General features: G+C 49.2%; 3 protein-coding genes across 3 annotated transcripts; 2 read left to right on the top strand and 1 right to left on the bottom strand.

The window, feature by feature from the left end:
- Positions 1-8: 8 nt before the first annotated feature.
- TGME49_213690 (ring box protein 1 family protein) lies at positions 9-2,849 on the bottom strand. Its single transcript, XM_002371065.2, has 2 exons — positions 1,710-2,849; positions 9-940 (listed from the first exon to the last, which is right to left on the bottom strand). The coding sequence occupies exons 1-2, from the start codon at positions 1,947-1,949 to the stop codon at positions 794-796; spliced, it is 387 nt and encodes a 128-aa protein (XP_002371106.1). The 5' UTR covers positions 1,950-2,849; the 3' UTR covers positions 9-793.
- Positions 2,429-12,107, top strand: TGME49_213680 (MmgE/PrpD family protein). Its single transcript, XM_002371064.2, has 13 exons — positions 2,429-2,952; positions 3,318-3,457; positions 3,921-3,924; positions 4,699-4,747; positions 5,200-5,366; positions 6,457-6,593; positions 7,060-7,212; positions 7,862-7,923; positions 8,724-8,849; positions 9,191-9,346; positions 9,698-9,834; positions 10,251-10,369; positions 10,917-12,107. The coding sequence occupies exons 1-13, from the start codon at positions 2,855-2,857 to the stop codon at positions 11,132-11,134; spliced, it is 1,566 nt and encodes a 521-aa protein (XP_002371105.1). The 5' UTR covers positions 2,429-2,854; the 3' UTR covers positions 11,135-12,107.
- Positions 12,108-13,968: 1,861 nt separating this feature from the next.
- TGME49_213670 (hypothetical protein) lies at positions 13,969-22,012 on the top strand. The gene is made up of 9 exons (XM_018779615.1): positions 13,969-14,773; positions 15,282-15,841; positions 16,406-16,635; positions 17,439-17,501; positions 18,158-18,292; positions 18,858-18,989; positions 19,773-19,874; positions 20,256-20,583; positions 21,138-22,012. Exons 1-9 carry the CDS (start codon positions 14,130-14,132, stop codon positions 21,314-21,316), a joined length of 2,373 nt encoding a protein of 790 aa, XP_018637899.1. The 5' UTR covers positions 13,969-14,129; the 3' UTR covers positions 21,317-22,012.
- The last annotated feature ends 1,576 nt before the right edge of the window (positions 22,013-23,588 follow it).

The following is a 23,588-nucleotide window of genomic DNA, read 5'->3' as shown; positions in this document are numbered from 1 at the left end:
TTGGATGGCTTTAAACAAGGAAAGTCCGACGAAAGTTGCAGAAGTACCGAAACATGAGTATCTCTCACTCTACGGTTTTTGAGACATGAAAAAAGTAAGAAGCACCGGGTCACTCCATGAGGATGCTTTTGAGTTATGTTCAGGTCCCATGTTTTTAATGCACTTAGAGCTCATATGGTCTGCAGCATCCCCAAACGATATTCCGGCTACTCCTCAGCAGGAAATAAATGAGCGCCAACTGAGAACTCGGCATTTATGCACGAGTTCCCCTAGAACACTTTTCCAAAAAAACCCGGCACACCTCAAAACCAAGCGGTCGTCCCAGAACTAGACTAAATAACGAAACGCATATACATGCTAATAGATTTGTCTGTAGCTTAGAAGATGTCAATCATTATGCAAGACTGTGGACAGCTGTACAAGTACTGTTGCACTTATATATACGCTCATACGCCTTTTGCTCCACATCCTGTGTTTCTAAGTTACTGTCCGACATGTGCGTTCCGGTGCGACCGGAAAACCGCACTACCGTGGGGACTCCAGAAAACCTCAACGGTCCTGTTGGAACGACTTCACGAATGACAGGTCCCTCGTTTCCTCTCATTCTACCTTTGCCAACCTGTGAGGGTTGCGACCGTGTCCACGTGCTGCATAAGGGAGTCATTGATATCGATAGAAATTCGCAACGGTAAGAAATCCCAGCACGGAAACGGCCATTCGTACAGTCGGGAGTCGCAATCCTACAACGTTGTTTAACGCGACATCTTGACAGAGCGGAAAAGCAGCCGGACCCCTACCGGCCATACTTCTGGAATTCCCAGTCGGCGTTGTCCAGGGGACAGACCTGCCGCGTCTTGAGCCATCGCGAGATGCAGTGGAAGTGGAAAGCGTGGTTGCACACGCCCCAAGCAACTGTGCACTCTTCCGAACTCGAGCCTCCCTGGGACGCAAGAAGAAATAAGAAACGGATGGCATACAGTAGGCACACGCCTTACATACAGCCCAAGGGTGATTTGCTTACGATACCGTACTTGCTGTCGCGAGGGAAGCTATTCCACAACTTTGTTCATCTGGTATACCCATGCTGGAGCAGGGGTTCACACACGGCGACAGGAAAGACAATTGAAAAGAGGAAAACTAAGTTTCCTGCTACCTTTTGTGTCTGTCAATATGTGAAACACACACTGAGCTGTAAGCCGCAAGTGTCTGGTCCTGAGTGGAGGACAAGCAGAGGCAGTCGATTCGCAAAGCCCACAAATATCCCTCTGTTCTGGTGTGTCTCAAAGTCCGCTGCATAAACTGAAGCTACTGTGCGTGGCTACCGGGTAGCTTGGCGACCGTGGATATTACTGTCCACGGTCATAAGAAAATGCAGTTGCAAATGGCCGGGGCTATCACAAGCGCTACACCCTTTCTTTCTTCCACCAGTATCTCCACAGTTTGATAAACACCCTGTGTTGTCCCAAAGTATGCGCATATTCCAGTCCACATCACCGTTTAAGTGAAAAACGAGGACAGGATGCGCTCTACGACCTCGAGGGTGGATCCTCGCTCTGGACAAGTATCAAAGTTTTTTCAAGACGGAAAAAAACGCAACAAGACAGCAGCCTTCAACACGTAAGAGCCAAGTGAGAGTGGCAGACACTAGGCAGTTGCGTTTTTTCGTTTGGCTTCTTTCAAGCTCTTTTTTACCTGCCATGCCAACGCACCTGACTCGCCTGGCACTCGATACACAAGTCCATGATGTGATTTCGGCAAATCGCACAGTTGTCGACGACGATGTCCCAGGACCAAAGGGCGACGGCAGACCACTTTTTAACTTCGAATCTCCGAACAGGAACCTCAGAAGAGCTTGCTTCTGCGGCGGCGGCGCCACTACCACTACTAGAGGCAGAGGGGGGCGGTGCACTGACGTCCATTGGAGAAGTTGGGTCTTCTGCTCCCGACATGGTGGCAACGCGTTGGTGTCAAAGAAACAATACCCCGACGAGGGCGCACTTTACAGACGGGATAGTGTGGGAAAAAGCCGCGCTTCCCGACACACCAGGGAGCTGAATATCTACTCGACAGACGGTTCAGTTCGGCGGCAGGCCTCGATATCCCGGAGACGAAAAAAGAGATCCGGAACACGAGTGTGTATGTGTGTGCTGGGCAGCCAGACAAACATCTCCAAATAGGCAACCCCTGAAGAGCGCAGGAGAAATGGACCGCTGGAAAAGACGTTCTTCTGGTGACGACTTGCCCGGCACAAAAAGAATGCCTTCCTTGCGATTCGCGACTCGCGCCGCATGCACGCCAGCGTGAATGCCAGCCAATCTGCGTTTTGCTGGGTAAGGTCAAAACTCGAAAAGCAGGGAGACTCAAAAGCCCACGAGGTGCCCTGGCATCTGCAGTAGTGGAGGACACGGTTTTTTCTCATTTGACTAGAGTGAGTTTCACCCACACAAGTCGCCTATCCTACAGAGCCGCCTGTACGTACAGCCGACCAGCTCACCATCCCGTTTCCCTGTGAACGAAGTGTAGGCTTGGCAGATGAACTGCAGACGGCGACTATCCCCACGAACAAGCATTAAGACATTTCTGCACAGTGTTGTGAAGACTGTTCAAAGGTCCATTCGTCTTGTCCCGAAGACGACGGTGTGCTCGTGCACCAAGACATAAAACGAGGCACACACGGACTGATGCTGCAGCAAAATCGCGGTCCAAAGAGTTGCCACCGACGCTGCCAGGTTTCTCTCGCCGACAGCTCCTGGAATGTTTTATCCGTAAAACCCGACTGTCAAGCCTCGGAAAACTGCTCTTATGAACACTGCCCGCGCCTTTACAGCCGTCATTTTGCCGGACAGTCCTCAAAATGACTCAAAGTACTTCAGCTGACACCGTTGTTTTGCCTCGAGACTCAAACCAGGCTCTTGGCATTGGGCAGTACGCCATCGACTTCCTAGGTGGAAAGTGAGCTTCTTTGCCTCTTGCGGATTTCACGGGGTGCCCCTCCGGCACGCCATCAAAATATTCATGCTCATCTTTCTCATACATCTTTCCGGCGGTTTAAATTATTCAGGCTCCTATGTTTGATCCCTTATCAACGGTTCATATTTGCCACAACGCTTTCCTGCTGCATGGTTCTGCGTGAGTGTACGTTTCAGTATAAGTATTAGTGTGTAGGTTCAATTATGAGTCCTGGAGAAGGAAGCGGGGCAATGTTTCCATGCTGGGGTGTGTACACCTAGCTCTCTCTGGAAATACACATATGCGTGCTTTGGATGTCATACACACACGTAACCCGAGGCGTGTGCTTCGCTACGTCTTTCCTTCAGGTACGGAGATAATGTCAGCGAGAAAATCTACGAGAGAGTTCGTTTGTTTCACACGGACAGCGTCCTCTCTGGAGTATCCGCGTTAGCGCTCAAAACAAATGCACCAACAATTTTGAGGGATGAGGCTATGGATTATCCTTGTAAGCTGGCGAAAACAGAAACAAACAGGACACACTGACTGCGATCGATGTAGGGTTACATTCACATGCATGCGTGCAGATGACTGTTTTTGCCTCTCCAACAGCAGGTTCACTATATTTCGAGGTTCAGGGAATAAAGTTATTCTACAGACAGCAGAGGTTGTGAAGAAACCCACGTCTGCATACGCAGGTCTTACCCCTTCTTCTCTCTCCGTAGATCCCTGTGTACATACACAGCTCCGTCAGTGAACCTGAAGTGATATATCTATATCTATGTCTATATATATATATATATATATATGTATAGACGTCAAGCTGAATATATCTGTCTGTGAAAACAACAAGCTGTGGTGGTGTCCGTGTCATGAACCAGTAAGACGAAGTCTCTTGAGAATTTGTGAGAGTAGCATGCATGTGATAAAAGAACGCGCCGTCATCGCCGCGTATGTCTCGTGTGGTTCAGGCACGTGAGTGCTCTTGCGGCGTCCATCGGTCCCTTCAGTTTCCAAATGAGATCGTTGGCATTGTTGGCTGAAACGGAAGTGCTTGCGTTGTGAGGGAATCGAGGATGCGAAATGGGCTGTTCATGTTCCCAGAGAAGCTCCATAATGATGAGACACTCTCTGACATCCTTGATTCGCCTGACGAACGAATGGATTCTCCTTTGAGACCGGCATATTTCAAGGAAGCCACAGGAGGCTGGCAGAGCTCATCTGCTTCAAGCGGTTGTGGGCGCGCCTACTCACCTCAGGGGGGCAGGCGTGTTTTGGTGTTGAAGCGTGTCGCCAGTTTCGTACACTACATCCGACAGCTCTCGTCCAATCAACGCAAAGACAGGATTACCTCATTCACGCACATGCACGGCCATACGCGCGTTCAACTGTTCGTCCACGTGTACATGTGCACATACATATGTATACATATATATATATATATATATATATATATTCATACATGGATGTACGCATGTAATATGAAAGGGCAGATACGCGTAGTTGGATAAAACGACGTACCTATTCACTGTCGACGCATGTTTGTCTGTGTTTCTGTGCTTGCACGATACTAGATCAGCATGAGTTTGCATGCAGCGGAACTATTTCGTGTTTGGTCGAGTCAGGGCCCGCGAGCAGAGAACCAAGTCTCCCAGAGCGATGCTGAGGGCCGTGCCCCGCTATCAGACAAAGACAGTTGCGTCTTGTGATTTCCCCCTTCGCATGTGCATGTTTCGTCTCCTGTCACAGATCCGGCGCGCGCGTCTTTGGCACTCTGACAAGGTCACAGCCCGAAAAGGTCAGTTTCTCCTTGACACACTGTACAGACACTCACTGGCATCGACGAACGATCATGCTAACGTCGTTTCAGAGGCTGCCAACAGGCAAACTATATCTAAATGTGTATGGGTTTATATGTTGACGAGCTGGGCATTCGTGTAGGAGCATGTCTACTCTGGTTTTCCCGTAGGCTTGGGAAATGCGGAACACATCTGCATCCAAGCTGGATAATTCTGAAACTTGGCGTTGTTGAAACGGTAACAGAAGTCTTGTGTTAGTAGGTACTAGAAGTCTTCATTCGTTCATTTAATTGCGTTGGGACCTCGGCAAATAGCGCAAGAAGCAGCCGTCAAGCGGACGTCGCAGTAGGAGCTGAACGAGGACGTCACTGGTGAGAAGTCACTCAGAGGGTGTCGGGAAAGTGAAGAAGAAAGTGAAAGACACTCTTCTTGGTTTCTTGTCGCAAACTAGGTCGTGGCAGCGAACTGCGCAGCCGTGCGCGAGTGGGACAGCAACGGCACTGTCTTTGGATTCAATCCAAAACTGAAGGGACACCAAGCAGGCGAATTCGGCCACAACGACTTCTACCCAGTCGTCATAGCCGCTGCCCAGGCTGGAGCCCGACATGTCGATGGCAGGTAGTCGTCGGTATCTTTCACAAATATATCTGCATGCACCCATCGGCCAATGTGCATCTGTCGACGAATAAACTACGTGAATATGTCAATGTATAAATAAATACAGTATCCATATGTATGTATTCATAGCGGTAGGTGTTGGTAAAGCTACCGGCGCGCTTACCACTTTGTTGTATGTCTGCTTCAGGTTTGTGAATAGTCACGTGCATGCATGCGTTTAAATCAGCATCTACTGGCATTACTCATACATGGCGGGGACCAGCGTTGTTGGGTGACTGAACTCGAAAACCCTGCTAAATATCGTTGCTGTCAGCAGTCGGTTCGGCGCCATTTTCTCTCCATTTCGTTCGGCGTTCATGTCGAGAGCTTCAGTTCCTTCCCCAGGTTTCGCACCGCGACAATCCGCGGGTGCCTCTGCGTTCTGTTTGCTTGCTCTGTGTGGTCTTGTGCCTTTGCCTCCTGCGGAAAATGGCCCTTTGCGTGAATGTTCGTCTTCAACTCTCTGGACATTTTCCTCCGTCCTCCAGCATGCGCCAAGTGTCTCAAAGAAATGGTCAGTGCAAGCATTTTATTTCTCAGAGATTCGATGCGCCTGAAACGTGCCACGTACACCCGAGCCCTTAATTCATGAGCGTGAGGTTTTTCTTTGGCCTTCCATATTGTACTTAGATATATGCATATATATAGACTGCATACATTTCTGCTCATCCTGATGAGAATATTATTGTTGGCGTTTAGACGCTAAAACACATTTACCCTTGATATACTCATCTGTCGCCGACTGGATCGAACGTCCTGTTATACTATAATGAACACATCGCACCAAGTACGTTTCATCGTTATTGATACTCTATTCACACTTTGATCACACGAACTGAGACATCAAGTAGGGACAAACTGCACAAGTATTAAGTATGTCCGTCTGTGCGTCTGGCGCTATTTCCTCATTTTGAAACATTTTGGGAGCACGTTGTATCCACACGTTCTAAACGAGGTCATGCCTTTTCTATCCAGCGACGTTTCCTAAACATTTTTCAATATCAAGGAATCCACGAGGAGACACCAAGAACTGTCTTTGGTCCTGTCGCAGGAAGGCCCTCCGGGCTATGCTTTGTCTGGACGAGATCCGCGGGCGCCTCGCAGAGGTTTTCAGCCTCAAAACGTTCAAAATCGACCACGTGGTTTTTGGAGCCGTTGCCTCTGCCGCAGTCTATGGTGCCCTTCTAGGTCCGGCTCTTGACACCAAACCACTAAACATTCGTTTACTTGCGTACACGTACATATAAACATACGAACCGTATATGATGTACGTATGTGATTCATGCGAGTACCCGCTTGTGTCTGTGTATTTGGCATCGATTCATGTACATGTCAACCTCCTTCTATGTATATCTTCTTAGTCGCACCCTCTCTTTTCTTGCAAGAAAGCATCTACGAATATTCAAACAGGAACGTGCATGACATCGTGTTTGCCAGTATCGCATCTATAGATGTCACCACTGCACGCGCGCGCAACGTCTGCGATATCGAGATATGCATGTAGATACCGTCGCTTTCGCTACTGGCAGCCACTTTGCCGCTCTGTGTAGCGCCTGACCTCGAAGCCTGCGCTCCACGGATGTCGCATAGATTCTGCGGGAAATGGCTGTAAGTTTTCTTCGATCCTTCTCTGAGTGCATCCACTTCTTTTCAGGGGCGTCAGCTGAACAAATTGAATCTGCCATCGGCATGTGTGTCGCTCATTACATTCCCTGGCGAGCCATCCGAGCAGGGAAGCAGCTGAGCGACTCAAAGGGTAGCTCCGCTGCTCTCGCGGCTGAGGCTGCCGTTCTGAGCATGCGCCGAGGTATATTTGAAGAGTCACGGAAACTGTGAATATGGCCGACACTTTAGATACCGAAGCGGAGAACTACAGTCGCTTACTTAAGATTCAACAAGGTGGTCAAACGATTCGTATTACATAAAATATGTTGTTCAGTAATGGCGCATCTCTGCAGACACCGGCACACATGGGGAGCCTCAGTTAACGTGGCTACCTCATGTGCTACGTGGTCCTTCATGCCTATATTTGTATGAGGTGTTTGTAACACGGTCGTTAGGTATATTACCGTTATAGAGTTCAGAAGCAGGTAGGGATACGTGTCATTTGGCGCGTTAATCTCTATGTGAGTTTGGTTCTAGGGGGTTCAGGGAGAGACGTGTTCACGTCGGTGTCATGTTGTCGGGCAAACGAACTCTCGCAGGTCTCATGCGAACAGACATAGAGATGCGGGATGAAATACAGTGTATGTCTGTTTGGGGGGGAGAGAGGGAAAAGCAAAACTCTGACGCCACGTAGTGAAGCTCGATGCCCAGAGCTTTCGAGAGACGGAGCGAACAACGACAGGCCGACCAAGAGTAGAGCTGTTTCCGCAAAAGGACATGTCCAGTGCAAATTGTGTTGCTTGTTGCCGCATGGCGCACTTCAAGGCCTGTCTTCTGCGTGCACGTCTCAGCCATGAAGGGCTTTGTAGGACCTCGAGATATCTTCCGGAATCCAGAGGCCCTCTTTAGATGGGTAAGCCAAGTCGAGGCCTTCTGTGTTTATCTGTGCATCTCCACAGTTGGGTGCCCTATAATCGAAGCTCAGGTGGTGGTCCGTGGTTAAGGAGGGATGACATAACCGTGTGTGTGGCGATATCGGTCTAGAAGCCCAAACACGCCGGCTTGTGTGTTGAGGCAAATGGATGTATGCATATGTCTCTTTATTTATGCTCACAACTTCATACAGATATCTGTTCGATGTTGAAGTAGATTCCAGGAGCTAGATGAACACTTAGATCGACACGTCCCTATACCGGCATATATATATATATATATATATACATACATACATCTGTGATATATGAAAGTGCTGATATGCATAACCGCATATACAGGTGTGACTAAACTTCTTGCACAAGTACACATGTATATACATTGTACTTATTTCGACGTCAGTGTATCTCTGTAGAGATTCCTGTGTCAGCTGCGCAGACGTTCCACAGTAGCGAGTTGAATTCTTCTTTCTGATTCATTTCTTGCTTTTCTGGCTCGCGTTGTTTCTTACTGAAGACGGAGTAAATGATTCTTCACCCATGTGTACGTATAACCAGAAACAGATGTACGTGTATATGCATTTCTACTTGTGCTGAGAGAAAGAGTCGATCCGTTATTGAATCATAATGATATATGGTCATTTGTTGTTGTGGGAAATCAGTATTGGTCTCTTTTCACTCGACCCGTTCAAGCCAGGTTCAAAGGGCACACTCCATCATCAATTAAGGTTTGAACTATTCGGACGTCCCTTCGGTATGTGTTCTTGTGGTTTTTTTCTAGAATGTGAAAACCGAAGGAGACTCGCCTTTCGATCTTGTCCTCACCCACTCTGGAGAAGAGTTTGCCGTTGCAAGAATGCATTTCAAGCTCGGACTGTATGAACATCAATCAGCAGGGGCGCTCGAGGTTAGCGACCCTTTCGGGCATCTCACAGCCTCTTGTCGTGTGCCTCAGTCATTTTTCCTGAAGCTCTAGAACACCCAGCTGTTATACGCGCATGTTCGGAAGCACATATCTAAGATATATATATATATCTTAGATATGTGCTTCCGCGTTTCCATAGATATTCTTATAAAGATATAGATATATTGCCGTTCTGTAGAAATAATGGCACAGTTCGTTCGGGATCTATGCAGAGATGTGCCCGTGGGCTTTGCCAGAGCTGCATCATCATTTCTATATCTGTTTGCACAGAAGCGGAAGCACGTGTGTGTTTGACTTTTGTTTTGACGCCTACGTTTTTTCAGGGCCTGCTTCGCTTGCTGGCTGCGAACCCCGTTATTTATCGCGACCCAAATCGAATCCAGTCGATCACAATAACGGCGTACGAGCCCGCGTTCAGCATTATTGGAGACCCAGCCAAGCGCGACCCTCGGACTCGGCAGTCTGCTGACCATTCCATGGTGGGTGTACATACACCGCAAGCTGGGCACACGTGTGTAAGTGAACTCGAAGGTGACAGGCAGGCCGGGGTGACTGACTGCATCTTGGCCGAAGCGAGGCACTGTCCGAGACACTGCAGTACGTCGTCGTTCTCTTTCCCGTCACATGCACGGATGTTCATACGCTGTTTGTGGGCTCCTTGAGCTGTTCTCTATCTATGGGCATTAATCTGTGTCTATCTATTTATACGTCTATCCGCCTGTGATTCTTTCCTGCTCTACATATATATACATGTATATTCTATACACATATTTATGTGTAACTCTGTAGGGGAATACTTCTTGTGGTGGCTCGTTGTGGGTATTGTGTAGGTGTACATTATCTCGACAGTTTTGAGGAAAGCAGTTGAGGCCCGCGAGGTTCCCTCGGATGTGTGCGATGCCTGGTGTGCTCTGATGCTCACGCCATACGACTACAGTGAAAAGTCCATCTTCAATCCAACCACAAGGTACGGTGAACAGTAGCGGATTTAATGGGGATAGGCGCGTGCGCATGCAAATAGTTCTAAAAGCGGGGGCGTTCCACCGCAATATGCCGTTTTGCCTTTACACCACTCAGTCTCTTGGAATGAATGCATATATAGAGATATATGTTTAGTTCTATGCATGTAAGTTCAATGAGACTTCACTTCTATATATGTGTTTGTGCGTCGTTTTGACATGATTCAAGTATGTGGACTGTTGGTTTGTTATGTATCTATATCGCGTTGAGACGGGCTTCTGCAATTCACCATCGGGGTGGCGCTGTACTCGACGACGAGGGATGCGTGTAAGAGTTGTTCACATCCACTCCGTTTAATATGAATAATTTTATAAACTGGAAGGAGAACGCGTGTTTTTTCCGCGGGTGTATCCCGTTTTACAGAGCATTCATGACCAAGACACAGTTCAAGCATGGCGGCGCAGAGTACGATGCCAAATATCCTGAGGGCATCCCGTCGAGAGTGAGCATCGCGTTGAGTGACGGGACTACGCTGGACAGCTGTAAGGCGAGAGATATGAGTGTAGTTGTATGCTCGTAGAAAGGTTATTCTGCGTAGACACAGGTGTTTTGCGATCTGTGCAGGCAACTGTAAGGTCTAAAATCTCAGCGCATCACCAGAGCCACTTGCGTCTAGACGATGTGGTGCTTTTCAGTTCCTGGAAAAGCGTTTCGCTACTTCCGCTGCATGCGATCGTCCAGTCCAAATGGCCGTGCTGTCAGTGATAAGATCATCCGTACCCGAGATGTCGCTCGGGGTCAACAATGAAAGTGACACTGTATCAAAAAAATCGTCGCAGCTGTCAATACGTCTACTTACAACAATATATCCAGAGAGCGTGCATCCATATATATATATATATATATATTACCACCGTCGGAATGAATACATATGAGATACGTGATTCAAACTGTCTCTGCCACTCCGCACCTGTTTTGGCTACAAATGTTTCACTTCGCTGTTTCACCCCTCCTGACTTCTCCACGCCAGAGTTGCTGGTAGACGCGGTCTTCAATTCTCCCCGCCGCTGCTTTTCTGTGTTGTGTTAGCGCGGATTGTATTCCCTACTGGGCATGCGTCAAATACCGAGTCGGACCTCTTGAAGGTTCTCCGCTATAAATTTCAAATGATGTCGGAGATCGCGCTACGGAAAGAAGAGGCGCAGGCTTTTATCGCTAAGCTTGAGAGCATCGTCACCCTGAGCAATGATGACCTCCAAACTCTCTACTTCTACAAGGAGTTAAATGAGCTTCCGCCAATTGAGTAAACCACACGCGCGGGCTGGGCAGCCGCGTGGCTCTCAAGTGTATGTACTCCTGAGTAGTCCCTGATGTGGGAGTTTTTGAAAGGCTACCACAGATGGCAACTCACTTTCAAGATTTTCCCTTTCGCGCTTTGTACATCGTGAGAAGCTCGGTGGTTTTCTCCTCCATTCCTTGAACGGCAAACTTCGTGTGGAAATCGTTAGACTGTACAGATAGTCGAGTTTCGCTCTTTTCGCGTCACACGGAGGCGCTTTTTGTGTCTTACCGTGGAGCTTCCTCAACTATCGAATCTCATCGGCGGTTCCGGGGAGAGACGTAGAGCAAGAGCAGAACAGGAAGCCGACGACTACAAAATCTACACACGTTATTGGTATTACACTGATGTAATTATCGTACATGCACTTCGAAACGGGAAACGCCAGTTCCTATTTCTATCTGGCTACAAGTGGCATTCCTGTCGCGCAATCGTGTTCATTTTTAAGTCAGGCAATACGTACCTCTGTGCACAGTTCCAAGCAAACCTTCTTGTTATGTTCTATGCCGTTTACGCGCGCATATCCGTCGGTACTCATATCGTGGCTCGGTAAATCCTTGTTTGTGAAGAACGTCTAAGGGATAGTTTGTCTTAATTAGTTTGCTGCATCCGCGACATTCGCGCGTGTATAGTGACAAACCTGTTGATTGGTTTATTCGTATTAGTTACGCATGCAGGCAGGTTTGTGCGCCTGCGTGACGTAATATTGTGTTCAGCCTAGCTGTACAGGGACGGTAAGCCTCGCCGGTTCATGTTTGTCCATTGTAGTCACCATCGTACTGGGAGTAATCATCCCTGAGACATGATGATTTATAAGCTTTTTCTGGGGAGTATATCCTGTGCGTTCGACTATTGGCTTAGATCTTGGAGGTCGTTGTTTGCCGGATCCGCCGTCTACGGTACTAGTCCACGCGCTCTGGTTGACGAAAAACAGAAAGACACTAAGCCAGAGTGAGCGCACCAACATCCCTGCCAATGTCTCGGACACTTTCAGTTTTTCAGAGAAGTACAAGAAAAAAACACGTCCGTCTGAGCCGCTGGCAACAAAGCCACGCAGTAGTGGCAGTCTCGTACTTCCAGAATACAAAGCGCATTCAGATAGCGTTCAGAATGCATGGATAACTCCAGTATAGCACAGTGTGAGTCTAATTTTGCAAAATTTGCATCTTCCTATAAATGTTACCCACCAGCTGGCCCGCTGAAGTTGCTCCTCAGTGCACATAGTGAATGTAAGCTGATGTTCGTACATCGCAAATGTGGCAGCATCTTTTTTGTCAAAAAGCGTTCGGTTCTCCCCAACGTGTCTCACGATTCTGCGTCTAGGTTACCCTTCCCGTTGTATCTCCTGCATCCCAACTGAAAGCTCGCAACCATCATAGGAGCTTATAAGCATCAGGTATTTACCCTCCCACGTTCCATAGTCGTGGGTTCGGAAGATACCGTTTCGTGTTTGTGGCACAGGTATGCTGGTGGCGTAGAATACCATATTGTTTCACGCTGTATTCTATACCAGGGGTGCTGCAAGGTAGGTCATGTATCTGTACTATTTCGGCATAACCTCTTGGAACTACCATCAGATTGTGTTTTTCCCGCACTTCAGAAGTTCACTCCTAACAGTATGACAGACGTGACAAAGATGCAGAGGACTGCAGCGTTGGAGACTCCCACATGACACTGGTTTCCAAAGCGTCGAAGAACATTTCGCGGAGACTCTGTGTAGTAACTGAAATGGATCGCTCGGTTTTCTTAGTAGGGGTCAGGTGCAGCAGCTTCTGCGCAGCAGGGACTTGTCATTTTTCAGTACGCTATCAGTACCACACCGCCAATACTTTCTCAGGGGATAACTTGCACTGTAACATTCAGGAACTTTCCGTTATATTCGATGGCAGTTTGTATTCACATTGGTGTAACTCAGGTCGACTACAGACAAAATCGGAGCTAGGATACTGAATACGACTCCAATTATGGAATGCATACAGTCACGTTCTTTATGAATGCTGTATACCACTTTTATCTCTTGTTCTTTAGACATGCGCCAATCAGCGACGAGTGACCCGTATGGTCACGCGCAAGAAGGCGACGTCTTGCTTTTCTTGCGCAGTCTCCAATCGTTTTTCTTTCCTATCGTGGCCGTCAAGACGCACAGAGTGTTGAATTGGTCAGTTGTGTTGCATGTTGCAGACACATGAACAACTACCTCCAGAGAGCCACTCAGAACCGCAAATGTTCACGACTGATGCCTCTTTTTTCTGTGCGTAGTGTCTCCTTTACATCGGAGCACATCTGCGAAAACGTCGGTGGACACGTGTTCACGTTTGCGTTGCATGCAGGCGGCAGCAGAGACAGCAATGGGCACATCTGGTTTGCGCATTTCCTTCTCTTTTCCGTTGGAAAGGAACTTCGGGAGTTCGAAGGCGTTTGAAGTGGAGATCCCGTAAAATGCAGTGCTAGTTGAGACGGCCCTGGCAGCACACATCCTTTCCAGGGGGCGGACCTGAAAAATTAGCACGTGGCCAACGCGACCCAATCGGGCAGTCACCTGCACACGGCATCGGGCAGAAAAGCCATTTGCTTTCGTCAAAACTCAACTGTTTTTCCCGTACACCTCTGTCGAAGTTCTCCTGGCTCAGAGCTGCGTCTTGCCCGCAAGGACACTTCTCTCGCTGTGCTGGGCGTTGTCTCTGCCGTAGTAGGCACACCGTCAAACGACAGAGGGGCGTATTTTTCGCCGTTTGTCCCTTCTTCCCGAGTTCTCAACTCCAGTTACACTTGCTCCTGTGTTTACCGTGGGCTTTTTCTGGCGCCGGTTTCTCTTCTTCGTCTCCGCTTTCTCCTCGGCAAACCACCGACAAGACCGGCAAGCAGCGGTCTTGCCGGTGTCTTCCCGGAGGCCGGACCTCTGTGCTCGCCCCGGGGACTTCCACCCCGTGATTCACGGCTGCTTTTCCCCGCGAAAACCGAAGATGTCGACGTTTTCCATCTGTTCAGGCGCCACGCGCCCTCCCATTTCGACGCTGGTGTCTGTAGGCACAAAAAAAACGCTGGACTCGAGCTCGCGGTCGCAACCTGTTCGGCGTCTTTTCATGTCCAGCCTCCGCGAGAAGCACTTCCCCGTTTCTGCTTGCGTCTTACCTGTCTGTGGAATACCGTACCTAGCTGATTCTCGGAGTGCACCCTTCCAGACCGGGGGGAGAAGGGAACGAAATGCGGTGCGCAGAAACCCGAATTGTTGCGCTGAACTTTTCCATTCCCGTCGGAGTTCCCACACGGAGCTGGCCTACACTCTCCCGAGGAGCACACAATTTCGTTCTGCGGGATTTTCAAGCGTTCCGTTCTTCTGCCTCTCTTCGCCGAAGCTGGCGGCCGAAACCAAGGTTTCGGGGGACAGCACCGCGATCAGTCCGAACACGCGGGGTGTACCTACACCCGGCGCCTCGCTTCACGCAGAAGCTTCGACCGATAAACAGGCAAAGGATATGAAGCAAAGACGCACAGGGAGAACGGTCACTAAATTCCTTGCCGGGGCGGTTCTGTTGGGACTTGGAGCTGTCGGTGCCGCCGTGGTCTTGGACGCAGATACAGTCTTAAAATCCCGATTGGCATCGAGGTGGGACTTCCGTTCATCCCCATGTACTCTTCTACACATGCGTTCTGCCGTGTATACTCAAATATGAATATCTCCCTCCTTCCGTATAGATACGCATTTGGGGGAGTTTTGTGGAAGTACCAAATTCACGTGGATCTCTGTGTGATAACTACTGTTTCGTTGAACATGCAAACATTTCTGTCGTGCGTCCTCATGAACCTGGCTGTTTGCGTTTGTTGTTTAGATGTTGCATTCAACACGGTCGAACCTTGTCAGTGTGAAATCACAAGAATATCGAAACAGCAAAAAGATCCCACGACTTCTTCGGTATCCGGAGGGTTTCGTCGATGTGAGTGTCTCACCGCTGCAAACGGTCTGGAAACATTCGCGCGGACAGTTTTCCCGGGAAGGAAAATCTTCAGTGTCAGCGCGAACGCACACGTTTCGCTCTATTGAACTCGAGTATATGACGCCGCCCACGTTCACGAGTGTTTCTGCTCCACTTGTTTGTCTCGTCTCCTCACCTCAGGGCTCCAGAGGTCGTGAAATTCCTCGAAGCGACTGTCATCCCGTTGCTGAGTTTAAGCGGCCTTGCCGCCTACGTCCCCGCGATCGTCGCTCCAACAAATCCAGCACTTTCACCCACTCCTCCTCTGTTCCCGTCTTCGGCGCCTGCGGCTCCTCTGCCTCAGCCTGCCTTGTCTCGCCCTGAACTGTCGAGCCCGAAAAGCCCCGGGGAAGACGCCCGGGAAAGTGTCCCCTCGGTCGCAGGGGCCAAGACGCGCGACGCCCCCGCGAGTGTTTTGTCGGAGAAGCGAGAAGCGTCTCAACTGAAGGACGAACAGAAGACCCAGAACACGCAGGATCAGTTGTCCCCGCAGGACGAGAAACTTCAGATGGAGCTGCTTTTCCAGCTCCTATCGCATCTTTCCGACAGCCAGAAAGGTTCTCTTGGCCTCTTGCCCGCGGCTGTGAAGACAGCGCAGCCGACACACGGTGGAAAGTGCGAGGTTCCTAAGGAGTCAACTGTCGAGGCGCAGCCCGTACCCAAAGCCGCTGTGAAGGAGTCGACGGAGACGCACGAGAAAAGTGAGGGGGATTGTTCATACGGGTTTTCTGAGAAGCACGGACTACCCAATTTTTGACGAGTGATTCAGATGTTTTTTTCAGATGTTTCGAGGGTCTTTGTTACCGTATTCAACTTCTCTTGAAGGTTTGCATGGTTTCGAGGACGCTCATGACATCTACGAGTCTACGGCGGGCACACCTTGGAGTTTGTCGGCGCGCTCGAATCTAAATTCAGCATAGAGAAGCGAATTGTGATGACAGAGACAAGTTCCAGTTACGACTCCGGCTTGCGTTTCCAGAGGAAACGGCTATAATCGGGGCTGTCTCCGTCGGTATTTCTCGGGGGGTACAAGGGGGTCACTGTCTTGACGTGAGAACCCCACAAATTCGTTCGTCCTCATAGTGGTGCGTATGCGAGGAAAACAGTGGCTACAGCGCGTATGTGTGGAACCAGGCGAGACATCGTATCGAAATACACTTGACAGTCCCCACTAACGTGTGAGCATAACGGACAACAGTAAGAGCGGTATCTACCTCTACAGAGTTGCTCTAATGCAATTGCAAGTGCAGTTTTGTTGATATCAGGCGTGCAATCAACGCCGGTCCTGATGAGCGTGGAGGAGGCTGTCTCAGCAGAGAAGGAAGCCATTCGACATTTGAGCGTAGAGGCTCTTCGAGAACGCCTTTTGGATCTTGCATCTCAGCTTGCGATTGCACGCCGGTACGACGCGCTGCGACGCGCCGAAGATGTGCAAAAGTTGCAAGGGGAAGTTGCCGTTGCCTACGACCAGAAATTGAAGACCGAAATTGAAAAGGTGAGTATGAGGCACCAGGGAAAAGCTGCGATGCCCGCCGCTGTCTTTACATCTTAAAGAGGACTGAAATGCTAACTCGAGAGTTAGCAAATGCCACGGATTTACTTCACACGTGGTCAAGTAGTTGATTGCTGCATTCTCTCCGAGGATTCCGTTGCCCATATACCTATATATATATATATATATATATGGAGATAAATACTACATTAAATGCATATATATATATATATATATATGCATTGTAACTAACGAGTTTCTTTCAACTTGCTTGAGGGGGATAGAAAATTGAGGACCTCACTCGACGAAAGAGTGCGGATAAGTTTCGACTCTAGTTGACGGAATTCGTTTTCTTTTCCTCCGAAAGCTGAATCAATGTGTGTCACGACTTCCACAATCACCTTTGTGTCGTCGATAACAGACGAAATCCTCTGTGGCACCTCATTGTCTACACTGTGCCGTGGAGAGTCACATGGTTTGTATCTCGTCGCTGAGTCATACTAAATGGATGTTACAGTTTTTATCATGGGGAGTTGATTTCGTCCAACACGCGATTGTATTTTTGCGAACGAGGCCTGTAGAAATTACGGATGGTTCTGGTAAGTTCTGCCATTGCACAGGAGTTCTCAAATCATGTAGAATGTGACGTGAGCAGTTGCTCCTTCCAAGAACTGCCTGGATCCGATATAGCGCGGCATTCGCAAGGTGCCTTGTCAACCATTTTCGATTCAGAGATTGTAGGGTCCGTGAAAGTCTCGTGACAGCTTGTTGACTCGCACGTTCGTTCGTTATCTCTGTTGTTTTAGGAACGTGGGCGCGCAGCGGAGACTGTCGAGCGTTTGGTCCTCGCCAAAGCGAAGGAAATTGAAGTAAGGAGAAGTTGCTCGTGTGAGTGTCCGTCAAGCTTGCCACAGACGGTATGTGTAGGTGTACCTGCGTGAAGGATGCTGCGAAGAGGAAGCTGTATCTGGCAAATGCCTAAGGAAGGTCAGAGTCCTGTTTTCTTCAAAGCAAAAATCTCTGCTACAGAGTCCGTCACCGTGTTTATATGCACCGTACAAAAGGAGGAAACAGCGTGCACTACCTCTCTGGATCTTCCTTGTGGCAAGCGTGGTTTTCACTGCGGCATATCACGAGCTAGCATCTTCCTCTAGATGTAGATTTGTCACTATGAAGGCCGCCTGTCTATCGACGTAGCCGAGTCCTTTCGAGAGTAGTTACACTCAGGAATCTCGAATGTACAGATCAGAAACCTTCAGACGAACGTATACCGGGAAGAGTTCATTTAAAGTGTTACAAACGTCGTACGATACTAAAATCTGACATTCTTCGCTGTCTCGAGGAGCCGATGCCATATTGGCAACACACGCACGCAGAGTGTTGCAGAGTAGATATCTGGTGAAATAACGTGCGGTTTGTAAGAACATTGAAGATTTTATTCTGTCCTTTTTAAAAGTATGGTTCGGTTTCTGGAGCGTTGGTAACGTAGGACTGAATGTGTTTTTTGCTTCCTTTTTTCTCTCAGGAGTCTGCGAATCGGCGATTGGCAGAAGAGTTGAAAGTGCAGTGTGAGCTGCGAGATGAACGCGAAGCACAAGAACGACGTCAGATGGTTTTGGATCTTGTTGAACTCGAGGGCCAGGTCTTGGGTCTTCATGCTGTAAGTGACTCTTTCTTTGCTTTACGCGTTCGCTGCTCTACCTCCGTGGCACGTGTGCTTCGTGGCCATAACCCATTTTTGCGTCTCCCCATCCATCACGTAATCCCAAATGTCTACTATTTTTCTCTCTCTTTTCGCGTTGTCGGGCTCTCCTGTGTGTCTTTAAGCTTATAGATGTATATGTAGACGCGTTCTGTCTTCCTCATGTGTGCACGGCCTTCGCCTTCTCGCTACGTGCACATCGTTGTCTTCTGTCGGATTTCGTTTACCCTAATCTCACGACATGCCCCTGTAGCGTCACAGGCTGTGAAGCAAGAACTCCGGCACTAGAACGGAGTAGTCGGTTAAGTCCAGTCCCTATAGTGATGGCACTTAAGACAGCGTAGAGTGTTGGATTTTCATTTTTTCAACAGTTAGGGTGTTCCACATCGCTAGTGCTGTGTGTGCATGACATAGGGGAAAGTGCCGATTCGGTGATCTAGGTCCTTCGTGCTGGAAGACGTCGTTGTGCGTTGTTTCCAAAAAGGCACTCTTTAGGTCTCCTGTGTGGCTTCCTTCTGTCCAGGCCTTCGACGCGTTGTCCCTGCGAGCTCAACAGGCCCAGGCGGTGAACAGTCTGATGAGTGTTGTCGCGGAAATCGACAACGCCCTGGAGATGTCAGCTCCTGTTCTTCCACAACTGAAAAAACTTCAAGAAGTGAGACACGCGGAGAGGCTGGCGTTTCTCCTCTCCATACGCTGAAAGATTCTCATGTTTTATGCGTGGCGAGCAGGCCGCAGGGTGTACAAGTTTCGTCGAATATGACCCGAAGGGTCTCGCTTTTCCGCGCATCTGCGCGGAAAGACATGTGTTTCCCGTTCGAACGTGAACGTCGATAGTGCGAGACATTGTCAAACAGATAACCTAAACGCCCTGAAGCCGGCTCAGCAAGCTGTACTCTGTGTGAGAGAAGAAACAATGCACATAGCTAGAGTGGAAGTCCGCTCTACAATAAGAGAGAAGACACTAAACGGGGGCAAAATGCTTGTTGAAGTCAACATATAGCTCTTACCGTATGTGTTGGGGCATCACGTTTGAAGCAAAACAAGCACGGGCAAGCAGGGAATGGGCGAAGGCACAGTGTCCGGCAGTCCAGAGACGATATCTGCCGGGTTGGAGCAATATGCAGTTTCAAGTCTGGAGGAGCGGAGAACTCTCGCCGACTCCCCGTCAGTGTGAATGGCTTTGCGGTCGATACGCAGATTACAAAGAATTCTACAAGTGTGGTAAAACTGTAGAAATGCACTATATAAAGAGAGAGGTGGGACAGTGGATTTTGCTTTCTCTGAGTTTATATGGGCAAGCATTTCCGCAACTACACATGGTAGCGTCAGCTGAACGCGATGTTATTTTAGGTTGATGTGTCAGCGGGATAAGCGAGTGACGAGGCGGAACACGTGTTGCTTTCTCAACACTGCGTCGCGTCTTTGCTGTTTGCAGATGAGTCGCTTGGACCCCATCCTGTTCAGTGCCCTCAACAGTCTCCCCTGTGAGGTCACCGAAGCGACGCATCGGCCAGTTCCGACAGCTGGTGACTTGAAAGTGAGAGTCCCCAGGAGCCTTTGTTTCTCGTTCCCCGTTTTAAGAACGCTTTGGTGAAGCGTTGGGTGACCGACGGGGAAACGAGGGGCCACAGGGAGAACCCCAGTGAACACGTTTGGTATGATCTTAAGCGCGCACTGAGCTAAACAGAGAGGAACTCGACAAGCCTGGATCGGGCTGGTGACAAGGATTCTCAAGAAACGGAAGCTGGATGTTGTTGCCAACGACCAGTAGGCTATTGAACCCGCACAAATGTCGTGATGCCTGTCTGTTGCTCTGTTTGGTTTGGCGGGAACAGCGGCACGTGTTTGAGGAGTTGAGTGGAGCATTCTGCCGTGTTTCATTGTTCTCCGACTCTCCTGTCTTGGGTTTCGTGCGTAGGTGTCGATCAAGAAGAATTTGCGTGAGTGCATCCAGGCAGCATTCATCCCTCCGCATTCGGGGATTTTCGGACATCTCCTCGCCAGAGCCTTCTCGTGGTTCTACGTCCTGGAGCCGCACCCGCCGCCAATCGATCCGGAAACGAGTGCAGACCCGAGCAGAGCTGTAGCGGAGGCGGCCGACCTGGCGGGAGGAATTAATGCTGAATCGGCTCTGAACGACCGCGAGAGCTCAGCCGGTACAGGCGACTCCACATCACGAGACGGACTTGCCAAGCTTCGGCGAAATCTCGCACTCCTCTCCTACGCTTCCTTCTACGTCGACCGAGGTAAACAGCAGATTGTTCGTTTTCCAGGAACCGAGGGCAATGGGGGAAACGCGCCCCCTTGTCTTTGACACATACTTCTTTTTCCGTTAGGATGATCTCAAGGTACCAGAAGCCATGTGATCTGTAAAGTATAGCAAGGTTCATTAGACTAAGTCCGCGATAGATAAATACATGTTGGATGATTGTGTATTAGCGGCTCATAAACATCCAAATTACGTATATCTCTATTTGTTCGTAATTAATTTTGTCGAAGTCCACAGTCAACAGCGCCTCCTTCCGACATGCGTGCAGGTGTCACCAGAGATGTACAATGCTTGTGAAAGGACATGGTTCAAGCTAGATGCGGTGATTCTTTTCTTCGCACATCAGTCGACTTCAAGACGTGTCGATGCGAGCAAATGTCAGTTCTGTCAGAAAGGGTAACGCTCGAGTGATCCGCGTATGGATTGTTCTTCGCAGTCATGCTCGATTCGCCTCGCTAAAGTGTGCATACTTAAAGGGTTTGAATATGTTGCATTTTAGCTCCTCCGTTGCGGTTTTCACTGTCTTCTCAGGGCATCTAGGCAATGCGTTGCGATGCCTCGAGCAGCTGGATGGCCTCAGTAGGGCTGTTAGTCTGGAGGAAATTCAGCGTCTGCGAGTTTTCTTGCTCCTCCACCAAACTCTTCAGCTTGCGAAAGCGCGTCTCGCATGCATCAATGCGGATCTGCTTGCCGGTGCTAAATCCCCATGAAGGAGAACGCGACGGGGGTGGGTGTGTTGCGGGATGCTAGGTGGTACGAACTATTCGCCGACCTAGACTTGAAGAAAGCAGAGCCAGATAAGTTGTCTTCACTGGATGAACTGCCGCAGTGAGAGTTGGCAGCTTTCCGGACGGCGCCACGGCTTTTTTTAAATGCCACTTCGGAATTTGCGATGACTGGTTGCGGTGGTGCAGCGGCAGTTGGAGACCGCAAATACGTATAATACGAACTCCAACGACGGGGTCGCCGTCGAGCTGTCAACGTCAAGAAGCAATTTTAACAAGATCTGCGCTGTCTCCGAAAGGTCGGCTGCGTACCGCAGCTTTTCGGGACGATTTTGCGTTGTCAGTCATCATTTCGGGTGACACGTCTCGTGGCTGCGTACGCGTGCCGTTTGTAGATTATGAAGGCCATATATGTTCTCCGGCACCATTCCTTCCATTGTACGCTCGTGCTGGTGACAAGTTGTTCTCCTGAGACTGTGCCCTTCCCGTTGTGGGTGATATTTGTTTGTACATCGTTGTTCACACTGTGAATGTCATGACCCGCCCCCCCCCCAAAAAAAAGCGTCTCGGCGAACATGGACAATCTCCCTCATGTTGCTATCTCTCAACTTCGTCTCGTGCATTCTGCCATCTTTATTTTTCTGAGTCCATGTCGTGTGAGCGGCTGGAATAATGTCCCGGTGTTGAAAGTGGCCAGTCGCTGGCCTTGTCGTTGTCACTTGAGCGTCGCGGGCTCCTCGTACTTCGAGAGGAGGACATAGACATGGAAGGCAGAACGGAGAGACAAGACAACAGCACTTGTTCACGTGGAAGCAACTATTGCGTACATCCCTGACTTAACAAAGAAAATGTAGTAGAGCGTCAATCACGATATGTAGGTGGAACGCACAAGTTCTAGAAGGGCGCAATCCGTGTTGGCTTTCTAGGACAGAATGGCACGCGGAAAATCACAGGCAGAACTTTACTGATTTACTATTCTGCTGATACGAAACAATCGAGGTGATGCCGACCAGAGAGCACGAATGCGAGCAACAGTAATTAAATGAGAGGCGCCACAAGCCGCCACTTAATGGGGGCGAAGTGTCGTGCGGAAGACGGTGTTGATGAACATTGTGTTGTCCGAAGGGACAGTGGTACTGTCCGTAGTTTAGCAATGGAGTATTAGCTTCTTGTTTCGCACTCTTCCCTCGAGGTGAAATGGTGAACATGCTGCACACATGTAACGTTAGGTACCGGAAGGTCTGTGTTGTCAGCCGAAATTGGCCGCGATTTATGCAAAGCTCCTCGAGCTTTTGGTCTACTAGGGAAGCTGTAACTGTCAGGTGACACGAATATGAAAGACCTATACGTTGCACGATACTCTGCAGATTCCAAAGTGCCCGACTTTCCCTACAAATGTGTCAACTGCCAACGCCTCAGAGATCGTCTTCTGTGTCTTGGTTGTGGATGCAGCGTCGTCTGTCGCGAATATTCCAGCTAGAATCACAAGACACAACAGTACATTGCGATGTGCTGTTATTGACACATCAGCAACACTAACCGAGAGTATGTAACAGTTGTCGAGGAACAAGAGTGCCTCATGCCACGCCTGTGCACGATCACGCCAAATCGCTCCTCGTTAGTGAAAAGAGGTGGCACCGAACGTATTCGACACAGATTGACAAAGGAAGGTTCACGTGGACATTTGTCTTCTTCAGCTTGAGCCGTTCTAGTTTGTATTGCGCACAACTCTTGTTTGACCTTTTGCGTCGAAAGTCTCTTCAGAACAACCGTTGTTAGCGGTTGGTAAGATATTTCCGTGTCCTAGCTTCGTCTCAGTCGGCACCGTAAAATTGCCTCAGGTTGTGGTCCACGACACACGGCAGAGTCATCACCCATTTCACATCGCACGCAACCAACTGTCCCAACGCTAATTTTTCCTTGCCAATATTCCTCTGTGTTACATGTCTTCTTCGCACAACTGAAGTCTTATTTGGTAACACTGGGAACAAAGTTACAGCACGGTATGTGACATCGGCTTGTCGGCGGACAAGGAAAGTCTGATACCTGTTCATCCTCCGAACAGGGAAGTCTACACCTGCTGTATCAAAAATGCTACTTTCAGGAAGGTGTTCTCGTAGTCATCGATTGTGTGTGGGGAGAGAGGTGACGCAGCGATTAAAATGCTATGTGGCAAGAGCCAACGACCTGAAGTGGTACCGCCGTTTGTGAAATGCCGAACCCTCTAGCAACTGCTGGGAGTGAATTTCGCGGGAAA

This window comes from Toxoplasma gondii, chromosome V, assembly GCF_000006565.2.
Source record: "Toxoplasma gondii ME49 chromosome V, whole genome shotgun sequence".
Lineage (NCBI taxonomy): Eukaryota > Apicomplexa > Conoidasida > Eucoccidiorida > Sarcocystidae > Toxoplasma > Toxoplasma gondii.
This window is presented reverse-complemented; position numbering and strand designations above follow the sequence as displayed.

Excerpts from the sequence above, each read along its gene's own strand:
- TGME49_213690 (XM_002371065.2), bottom strand. The coding sequence starts at position 1,949 with ATGTCGGGAGCAGAAGACCCAACTTCTCCAATGGACGTCAGTGCACCG. Across the intron at positions 941-1,709 it reads TCGAGTGCCAGGCGAGTCAG|GGAGGCTCGAGTTCGGAAGA; the intron begins GTGCGTTGGCAT and ends CTTGCGTCCCAG.
- TGME49_213680 (XM_002371064.2), top strand. The coding sequence starts at position 2,855 with ATGACTCAAAGTACTTCAGCTGACACCGTTGTTTTGCCTCGAGACTCA. Across the intron at positions 6,594-7,059 it reads AGTCTATGGTGCCCTTCTAG|GGGCGTCAGCTGAACAAATT; the intron begins GTCCGGCTCTTG and ends ACTTCTTTTCAG. Across the intron at positions 8,850-9,190 it reads AATCAGCAGGGGCGCTCGAG|GGCCTGCTTCGCTTGCTGGC; the intron begins GTTAGCGACCCT and ends ACGTTTTTTCAG.
- TGME49_213670 (XM_018779615.1), top strand. The coding sequence starts at position 14,130 with ATGTCGACGTTTTCCATCTGTTCAGGCGCCACGCGCCCTCCCATTTCG. Across the intron at positions 14,774-15,281 it reads AAATCCCGATTGGCATCGAG|GGCTCCAGAGGTCGTGAAAT; the intron begins GTGGGACTTCCG and ends TCCTCACCTCAG. Across the intron at positions 20,584-21,137 it reads TTCCTTCTACGTCGACCGAG|GGCATCTAGGCAATGCGTTG; the intron begins GTAAACAGCAGA and ends CTGTCTTCTCAG.